General features: G+C 35.1%; 1 protein-coding gene across 1 annotated transcript in view; it reads left to right on the top strand.

Annotated features, from left to right (window-relative positions):
* The first annotated feature begins 1,357 nt into the window (after positions 1–1,357).
* The window catches only part of Usp14 (ubiquitin specific protease 14), a 55,768-nt gene continuing 46,217 nt past the window's right edge, over positions 1,358–10,908 (top strand). Inside the window, exons 1-3 of the mRNA XM_081755331.1 lie at positions 1,358–1,530; positions 8,404–8,582; positions 10,589–10,696. Of these exons, the coding sequence (XP_081611457.1) occupies positions 1,515–1,530; positions 8,404–8,582; positions 10,589–10,696 (303 nt within the window). The 5' untranslated portion in view covers positions 1,358–1,514. The remainder of the gene's footprint in view (positions 1,531–8,403; positions 8,583–10,588; positions 10,697–10,908) is intronic.

Below are 10,908 nucleotides of genomic sequence, written 5' to 3'. Positions count from 1 at the left end.
CAATTCAAAGGAATTAATATTACAATTGCGTCGTAGCATATGCTTGTAGTATTTACTGTCTTTCATTTTCTAAGAGTAATAACATATATTTAATAACATATATTTAGTGGAATTAAAAATGTAAGTTGTTCGTTAATCCCCAGTTTCAATACAACTTCTACAAAACAAGACTCATTATTTATAAGTATGATTAATAATATCTTTTCTATTTATTTGTTTCACAAATATGTTATTAAATAATCTGATTCACACAACTTTCCAGACAGAATTTTAAGATGTTCATGAGCAAGGAATCATGAGCAATTAAGTAAATTACTCTTGTCAATTTACTTAATTAAATATGAAACACGATATACGGTATTTTAACTGAAAAATATAGTATCCTATTAGTTATACAACCTTTCGTCAAACAAAGTGTTAGAAAGAACCAGGAACACTAACATTGATATACACATATTCAGATCATATCTTGCCCCCCCACTTTTACCGTCCAATCGCCGCCACTGAGTATAGAATTAATATATTTCTCATGCTGATAAGAAAAACAAATAAAGCTACTGTAGTAGTATATTTCACTATCATTTCCTTGCAAGAACAGTATGAAAAACCTAGGAGAAATCAATTGCCCCAAGGTGACCAGACGTCCCGTTTTAGCCGGGACAGTCCCTTTTTTCCAACCGTTGTCCCGTCTTTTCTGATTCTCGAACGGGACGCCTAAATGTCCCGTTTTTAAGTAAAAATGACCTAGGTGTCCCGTAAAATATAAATCGTCAATGCAAATTCTACTCTCTTCCGTACCAACACTCGTTGCCAAGCTTCAGCCGTGTCTACAACTTCTGAATTTTCAAATGGGAATTGAGTGTTTGTAGCTCAAGTGAGAATTCTGAGTGTTCAACTAGTTAAAAGAATTGTTGGGTAAAATTTGCAATCGGGAACTATTATTTGTTGTTTGGTATACGTAAAGTTTGAAACGATGTGCTATCACTCTTACTTGTGAATTTTGCAAATTGAGAACACTGATGAGTCCCAAAATGCAATCTGGAAGTCAGATATCCCCCCTCCCCGTAGCTGATTTGTATGCGTCCCGTTTTCGCAAGTGAAAATTCTGGTCACCTTGAATTACCCGAAAAACAAAAAAAAATCCTTTTCGCCTTCTTTTTTCATATCCTATTTTCTAGCTTGTTTACCAGTCCTAATCGTTCTAATATTTATACTTTGATCCCCTTCTGTAGCAAGCATAGGTCGACTATCGCAAATTGAAATGCTAATTTTGCGTTGTTAGAAGAAACCGTTGCAGAATGAAGCCAACGATACACATTGCAATTATGGCTGAATTGGTAGTACCGTGGTAGTACCATGTTAATTCAGGAACGTCTCGCACATAGAAGGTGAAGGTGTGAAGAAAGAGTGCGTGTTGCGTGGAATAGTTGTTTTCTTGTGTATTTGTGCGGAAAATAAGCTGTTTCTTAAGTTCTAAGTTTTTTCATTTTTGGAAAAGGTGCACGTAGTTAGGAATGCCAACATATAAAGGTATTAATTCATTTAGTAAGCTAAATTTTCGTTGTAGGTGTGTTTTGTTTACAAATTTGAAATCACTAGGTACCGGTTGTCAATTTTAACAAGTCATTTCGGGATATGTTTATGTTCGCATTGAAATAAATGAATTTTTAAAAAAATATAGTTGACGACTATACTCCTTTTATACACTTTTAGTATTTTATGTTGTAAAAATCTTATACTACGGAAATTTATAGCCCCAAGTAATTCGAGGAAATTCGCGTAGGGTTTGCTTTCTCCAGTTGTGAACTCAGCTGCCCCTTCTTCCGGAATACACAAACAAATTTTAAAAGTATGTAGCGGAAGATTATCTAGTACATCATACCAAATATTACATTAATAGCCCTATGTTTAGCAGAAGGGCTCTTTTCTCTAAAAAATGTTACAATTTTGGTAATTTCTGTTCACAGTCGGTTAGTTTAGGGTATGGTTGGTTAGTATAAGTTAGGTTACGTTCGGATAGTTTAGTTTATGTTATATTGGTGTAGGAGTCCCGCATAATTTTCCAAAGAATGATAGAATTTCGCTTATTTCTACTAATATTACGTTATATTAGGTTAGTTCAGGTTAGCTTACCTTAGTTTATGTTAGGTTAGGTTAGATTACGTTATGTTACGTCTAAGTACTTGCATCACTTGTTCCTTCTGTAAATTTTGTGTTTTTTACGTGCTTCTGGACCCCTTGTACTAAACATACCGCCATTAATATAGTGTCATCAGTGCTGTACATAGAAACGACAGTATTACTCGAGCAGACGATTCTACCTAATTTGCACACATTTATTTTATTTTAAAGTTTATTTTTGTAGAACATACACTAAATGAGTAGCTATTGCTAAACCACGAACCAATTTGTGCTAGGTGGCCACTAAAAAGCATGAATGTATATAACCGATTAAGGGCAGGAGCAGAGCGAGGGGTGCGTCCGTAGAGAGCAGACGCGTCAGCGACAAGGGCATACGCATAAACGAGGATAGTGGAAAAATACATAAAATATCCGCAATAATTTTCACCTTCAAAAATACTACATAATCGTAATAATTTTTACCTTTAAAATGGCTTCACTGGTTTCGCGGGTACAAGTGGCCTGCTGCGAGGAGAAATTCGTCTGTTTTGAATTTTTACTTTTCCACACTTCGCACAGTTGATTTTAGGTTTCAACATACCATGACGCTACTAAAGTTTTATAATATGACGCTCTTTATCACACAACTCTTTGTAATCAAATCGTATGTTTGCATTATATCCATCGCTAACGTCCATTGCTAACACGAACAGAACATTCCCACCGTTTATTTCCACTTTCGCATTCTTGTATCCGCCTTCCGCTTCCGTAGTTACAGTTAGAATACTTTCATACCATTTAAAATGTATTTCAATTTGGTATCTAATGACAGAAATTACTTAAATCACGTGATTTTTTAAATAAAAATCGTTGATTTAAATCGAATTCCGAAATAAATTAATTTAAAGGGAAAATAAGTAAAATCCCGTTTCTGTTCTGTTATTTCGATTATGGAAGTTAATAATCACAATACAATGAGACTCAAATGTACAGTATAGTATGAAAACAAGTGTCATACAGAGGATGATTAGGGAAAATCCCGTTTTGAACAGGTAACGGAGCAATCCTACTTTCTTCTAACATTGGGTTTGGGTTTTAAAATCGTTAACTATTCCAACGGGGAAATCACCATCGACATTTAAGACGATTTTTTTTTTTGCCTGTTTTTTTGTTCCCAGATAATAGGGCGTATTTAGAGGGGTCTTATCCTTTTTTTTTTTTTTTTTTTTTGGTATAACTTTAGGCGAAATTTATGTATTTCATGCCGCAAGCTAGTTCTGAGAAAAGTGTCATTTTGATAAATTTTTTCCTTAATACTTAATCTTTTAAATGATATCACCTATTTTTAGGTGATAGGGTAGAATCTTCATAATTCAATTAAAAAAGTACCAATAAGGCTTTTTAGTTCGTTTTCTTCAAAACCGGAGGCATTTTAGAGCATGTTACATATGCTTTCACGCCTTTCTGTGTTGAGGCATAGTGTGTGATGACATCATAAATTTAAAAAGAGATATTTTTTGTTATGCGTATTATTATTATTTTTTGGCGGGTTACGTTTTGCATTCAGAAGACTGAAATTTTGCACACTCGTTCAGTGCACCCCTTAATAATTTTCAGATGTTTTCAGATTTCTGCGTGGAAACAGCGGGCTCCAAAGGGACAAAAATGTTTTTAAAAAGGATATTTTTAACAAAAGATAGCTTTTTTCGTGATTTTCCGCCTCAGATGGAGACATATGAATGGTACCGTTTGGAAGGCTGTTCTATTCTGAAGAAAATTATGTACGTACTATGCTCTTAGGATAAATAGGGATGTATCAGGAAACTGTTACCTGAGATCCTGTTTTATACGGGAATCTGGGGTATTTGGGGTATATTATTTTTCGCTGGCTTACTTTTGCACCTACAAGATTGAAATTTTGCACATTTACTCAGTGCACCCCTCAGCATTTTTCATATCTCTATGTAATTCTGTATAATGGTTTCACTTGTGCAACTGATTAATTATCTTTTTTTCTTCTGAAATGACTCTTGACAATTATATTAACAAGTATGTAAAAATTAATACAACGTATTTTTTTATCAGGAGTCCTTCGTGAGGGAGTCGGCCGACGTATCGCATTTGTGGCCAATTAGTCCCGGTTCCGAGTTCAAATGAAGGACAATATCACTCGAATGTAAGCTGAGAAGCGGTTTGGATTCCACTTTGGGCTTATGTGACCCCTTCTAGCATAACCCAGTTGTTGCATAATAATACCAAGGCGAAAAAAACTTGTTTCTGTCCATATGTGATATAAGTACGTAGAGCAAATTATTTAAACCAAAAACCGGGTTTAAACAAAAAAAAAAAAAAAAAAAAAAACGGTTTTTTGTTTTTTTCAATAAAAATCATGATTTTTGCCAACCCTCATTCTAGGATAAATAGGGATTTCTGAGGAAATTGTTATATTACATCCGGGTCATCTGGGGCATTGTGGGAATGGTCTTAGCTCATTGTTAAATAGTTTCCTCACCCTTACTACTCAAGATAGAAGCTTGAAATTTTGTACACCCATTTAGTACTCCCCTTAGTATTTCCCAGTGGATTTTGAGATCTGTGCGTTAACACAGGGGAATCCAGATGGGATCAAAATTTAAAAAAAAAAAAGTTAAAAAATGCCGTTTACTCTCAAAATTTCCCGCTTCAGGGATATGATAGGGAAATGTGAATGTTACCGTTTCAAAAGCTGTTCTGTTCTAAAGAGAGTGATGCATGTACCATGATTCTAGGATAAATAGGGATGATGCTGTAGCTGCTTGACTGAAAGTCTATAATTTACCTTTAAAAAGAGCCATAGTTTTAAAATGTTAAGAAACATTCTTTAGGATTGATATAGGTTAACGATTGGGGATAATTCAAAATTCAACCCCAATACTTTCACTTAAATGGCATAATTAGCATTTAATACTAATTCCTAATGCTTTTTCTTCAGTTCGCGACTTGTATTATACGAGGAGAAAGATTTGATTTAAATCAAAAAGATTGATTTAAATAAAAAAAAATCAACAAATATGATTTTTTTCCACCCTGGAAACTACTTATATTCACTCTCTACTTCTTTTACGAAAAGTGTTTCACATCGTATTTAACCCATACATTTTGTTTTTGGTAGAACCGTCTGCTCGAGTGAACTCAAAACGATAATATGTACTTGTAATGACGCGCACTAGGTACCATGGTGGTTAGTGAATGTGTATGCCTACCGTAGATCCAATTTTGATTGTTTATGTATTGTTCCTGGGTTTTCTGTAAATTCTGTCCCTCTCCCCCCCTTCCAAGTCCATTAATTCCTTTGGCTTATATTTAGTATGTCCCTCAGTCTTGCACATATAAGATGTCCAGTGTTGCTTACGTCACAAAATATAATTTAGCGTGCAAAAGGGATTAGAAAACCCACAGAGCCCTTTCTTTTCTATCTTTATCACAATTTAGACAAAACAAGGTACTTGGTCCTGGAGCCATGAAACTATTGGAGGGGATACTAAATGCCATCTATTCGTTTCACAATCAAGAACTTTTCATTAATCGCCTGTCTACATAATCGCGGGAGCTGAAACGTATTACTATTACTTGTGGATGAATTCTGCGGCTTAAGTTTAGAGTTACCTTTCCAGTTCCAAACGTACAAAAGGAGGACTTAAATCATTAAAAATTGTTAGCGTAGCTTAGGTTGGGTTCGGTTAGATTAGTTTTGGTTAGGTTTCGTTCGGTTCGGCTTTACAATAGCTCAATACTTAATTCATACAGTATTGCCGAGCGAGCGATAGCGAGTGAAGGCGGTTTAGAAGCCCCGTACGGCACGTTGTTTTTTTTTTTTTTATCCTTATTACAACTCAATTTAGGGGGGGGACCAGTGTTCTAGAACCCTGCCTGTCACTTACCTTCAGAATTTCGGCTTGTACAGTTGCGCTACTTCTGTCATTGAATTTCTTACGCCCAGTCAACACACACTTCCCTACAATAATTACTCGAATCCACCACTGTTGCTGAGGACAACTTCAATTCGTGCATTATAAATGCCTGTTTATCTCTTTTTAAAGATACCACGAAACTACGAACAACAACACTTTCTCCATTGACCTTTCGAAAAATGTACCCTTCGTTGCCGCCTTTTCCCACATACATTTCTCACCCCGTACTCTTGCATTACATCGTAAATGATAAGTTCCTCCACGTTTTTTTTAATTCTCACTTCTTTCCGCACTGTGGACGTTGTGTTCGTAACTTCAGTGCTCAGTGGGACTCAGAACTTTAATGGATTTTTTCATTATTTTTGTATGTTTCTATAACTCTAGCCGAAGTGTTGCATCCATTGCATTATTCGTTTTTTTTTTTTTTTTTTGTTTTTTTTTTTTTTTTTTTTACGACTATCATGCTGCTCAAAACTCTCCGCATCCTGCAAATAGTACCAATTTCTACATATCTTTTCTCATATTAAACATAACTTTCCTGCCAAACACACACACCTAAAGATCACATGAGAACTCGTGGAGGGGTAACTCTAAACTTAAGCCAGTTCTGCTTTTGGTAGGAGGGCAGTTTTTTCTTTCCTAAAAAAATGAGGTGGCTAGAAATATTGTTACATAACAAATACCTGATTCTGTATTATGATCTTTATACCAGAATGTATGGTGTGGCTACTAAAAAATGTGTTCTTTATCTAAGACAATAGTGTGCTTTTATTGTGGGAAAACGGTGGACAGTTGGAGTCAGGGTTGGCAAAATCCATGGTTTTTATTGAAAAAACCAAAAAACCTGTTTTTTTTTTTTTTTTTTTTTTTGTTTAAACCAGGTTTTTTTGGTTTAAATCATCTGCTCTATGTATTTACATCACATATGGACAGGAATAAGTTTGTTTCACCTTGGTGTTAGTATGCAGCAGCCGGATTATGCTGGAAAGGTCACATAAGCTTAAGGCGGAATCCAAATCGTTTCTCGACTTACATCCGAAACAAATTGCCCTCCATTTGAACTCGGAACCGGGAATAATTGGTCACAAATGCGATACGTCTGCCGACTCACTCACAAAGAACTCATGATACGTTGTACTGATCTTTACATACTTTTTAATATAATTCTCAAGTGTCATTTCAAAAGGACAAAAAGATAATCAGTTGCACAAATGAAATCATTATACAGAATTACATATGAACAATTTCAAAATACTGCAGAGTACGGAAGAACTAATTAAGTCCAAGTAAGTTCACCATGACTTTTATTAGTCCAAGTTAAAGAAATACAAAGACTTAATTTGCATATCAGTAAGAAAAGTGAATAAAGATAAGAATTGAGTCCACTTTTGCTCTGACCCATTTATACATAAATAGATACCAAAGATACTTCTGGTTTCAGTAAATGCCTCTCGTGGGGTTTGTATGACTCCCCCCCCCTAAAAAAAGTACAGTATTTCGATGTATTTTATCAATAGTAAACATTATTAAAAGAAAACAATATTTAAAATTTTTCTTTGGTTGCAATAATAGCAAACTATAAAAAAATCACAAAAGAAATATTCATAAACTTATATAAAAAAGTTACTTTTGTAGTATGATCTCTTTGAGTAATGAATGGGGAATTTAGGTCTGAATATAATACGAATAATATGCGGGAGTGACATGTGATAATCCACAAATGTGTGTTCATCAAGATGTTTTTGGGTTTAAACTTTTTTTTTTTTTTTTTTTTTTTTTTTTTTTTTAATCAGTTGGTTTAAACCAGCCAACCCTGGTTGGGATAGTGGTGTTTGGGGGAGGGCTTGAGAATTCGGGCCGAACACAGTATGTTAGCCTCCGGGGCCAGCTATTGGTAGTCCGGCCCTGATCACATTATTGTATTTATCCTTATTAGGTGTAACAATGCTGTTTTTAGTAATGATAATATTTATGGCATATTGACATCATAATAATAATATTTATGGCATATTGACAGGTGCATTGAAAGCAAAATACGAATTCATGGAGGTCAAGTCATACTAACGATTGAAATTTTAATGTGATTGTATCGATAATATATTTTGCTTGTTTTGATCCGAATCGTGAAGGCATAGAATAATAATTCTTGAGTTTTATGTTTGAATTTCTTGTCATGAACTAAATACAGTATGTTGGAAACTTTATTTATATGTAAAGGCCTATTAGTTCTATTAACTTGCTTAATTATTTTATTATTCTCTTTATATCGCCACGTAAAGTACGTTATTATTATTTTTAACATTCATTTCTTTTTTTTCAAATGCGCTTCCAGTTAAAGTAAAATGGGGGAAGGAGAACTATCCCGATGTGGAAGTGAACACGGATGAAGACCCAATTGTCTTCAAGGCTCAACTGTTTGCTCTCACAGGAGTTCAACCAGAGAGACAAAAAGTCATGCTCAAAGGTACTACGTTACGAGATGATGATTGGAGTAATATGAAACTCAAAAATGTAAGTATGTTTTATTAGTTAGAGTATTGATTATATTATTATTATTATTTTAATACTACTAGTAGTAGAACATGTTAATCCTAAAACATGTGGACACTATCACATTCAACGCAAATCTACCATACACCATCCGACAATGAAGTAAAAGACTGATTTTATTTTAACGAAACAATGAAACCAGTATGTGCATTCGAAAAAGTAATCTCTCCTCTACACTCAGGCAACACGGCATTGTCGCACGCGAGCCATGACGGGAAATACATCACATTACCAGCAGTCACTGAGATACCCTCATCACGGTAATAGGGAGCGAACAACAAATTCTGTGCTAAACTAGATAAAGTGCCACAGAGACTCTTGATTTGATGCGGAGAGTGTATGGAGATATGTGTATATGTCTCGTGCACAGCGTTTTAGATGATATGAACGTTTTAAACGTGTTGTGGAATCGATCGAAGATGAACCTCGGCCTCGTCGTCCAATGTATGTTCGTAACAAAGAACTAATTGTCAAAGAAGATTGTTGCGTGAGTGTGAGAATGTTGGTAGATGAACTTAGTGTTAACAAGAAGACAATTCGTAAGATCTTAATGGAAGATTTGGGGAAGAAGATCGCATCGTGGTTTGTGCCACAGCCATTTTCTGAGAAACAAAAACAAGAGTGCGTTGCTTACGCCCTGGCAACGGCCGGTAAGAATACTACTTTCCATTGTTGCGGAGGACTAATGGTGATGTTATCGTTATGATCCAACTACGAAACGTCAGAGTGGCGAATGGAAGTCCCCAGGATCTCCACATGGCAAGAGACTTCGCCTTCAGAAGTAAAGTGAAGACAATGCTCCTGTGTTTCTGTGACAGTAAGGATATAATTTGTCAGGAATTTGTACTACAAGGTCACACAGTGAATGCTCAGTTTCATTTTAAGTGTTTTGGAGCGTTTCATGAAAAGCATTCGTCGTGCTCGGCCTGAATACTCAGCTCCACGTAGTTGGTTCCTTATCCATGACAGTGCACCCGCTCACCAGGCACTGCTTGTTCAGGATATTTGTCCAGAAAACACCCCCTATTCTCCAGATATATCCCCCTGCGATATTTTCTGTTCTAAACTGAAGTTACCATTAAAAGGGCGACTTTTTGACAATGTTACAGATCCAAGCAGCTGTGACAACAGCAAACTGAATTGCAGAGGTCGTTGTAGTTCTTGCGTGATCGTGCCACTCGCTATATTGACACAGGAGGGATGTACTTTAAATAATAAATACGTATTATTACATTATCTTTGTTTGGCCACAATAAAATGAGTCCCATTACTTAATTGTCGGATAGTGTATTTGTGTTCACAGTGATAGCTACATGTCGAACGTATGGAATACGTAATACCTCAAAGTAATCACCTAGTAATGACCTTGTCAGTCTTTTCTCCAATATTTCAAGTGGAACAGTTGACCACTTGTCTTCAGTTCGTAAGTTCTTTTTTTCACAACACAATTTTCACATTGTCTTTTGTGCCTCAGCAATGATAATTTATGAGTGTTGCGTTAAAATTTTATCGATACAAATGATATCCTATCTTTCCCAGTAGTTTTAATTTTTTTATCTATATAAACAATATGTGTGTAACCCTAACGTGAGTGAAATCGGCAGTTCTAGTGACCTATAATTGAATTATTAGGAGTTTTACACATTATTTATAGTTTCTTGAATATGTGATATATATATATATAGCAAGAATTTAGTGTAATAATTTGTTTAATAATGTAATATACAACAGTTTCAAATCTAAGACTAATCATTACATCTAGAAAATTCACTTAAACGTAATAAGTTCCAGCTCTTCTTTCCGTTTTCATAACTCTCGACTTTCATCATCAGTAACTTACTGTTATCATCAGCATGCATTAGCTTATAAGATCGTTAGTTAAGCTAAAGATTTCGATCATTTTGAATTACCAAAACAGCCAAAGAGAGAGTGTAATACATAAATATGTCTTGTTCCTTTTCTTCTAGGGTGTGACCATATTAATGATGGGTAGCAAAGAAGAAGATGTTCCGAAGGAACCTGTAGAGAAAACTCTGTTTGTTGAAGATATGAATGAGACGGAGTTAGCATCTGCTGTAAGTATTGCGGTATTTATGAGAAAAATGTAACTTAGACTAAAAATAAGCACTAACCTTGTAACCAGGAAGATTATTTTTTCTTGTATGATTTCAACCCTCTGTGGAGCCTTCCTAAGTAACTCCTCTTTGCTGCTGTTCCTTTTCTTAATTATTCATTCACGTGGAGGACATTCTTTAAACTCAGAAAATGAAATGAAATCTTTCAGCTT

Source organism: Thermobia domestica, chromosome 1 (genome assembly GCF_964235325.1).
Source record: "Thermobia domestica chromosome 1, izTheDome1.hap1.1, whole genome shotgun sequence".
Taxonomy (NCBI): Eukaryota; Metazoa; Arthropoda; class Insecta; order Zygentoma; family Lepismatidae; genus Thermobia; species Thermobia domestica.
The sequence above is the reverse complement of the archived record's forward strand: the minus strand, read 5'-3'. Positions and strand labels throughout refer to the sequence as shown.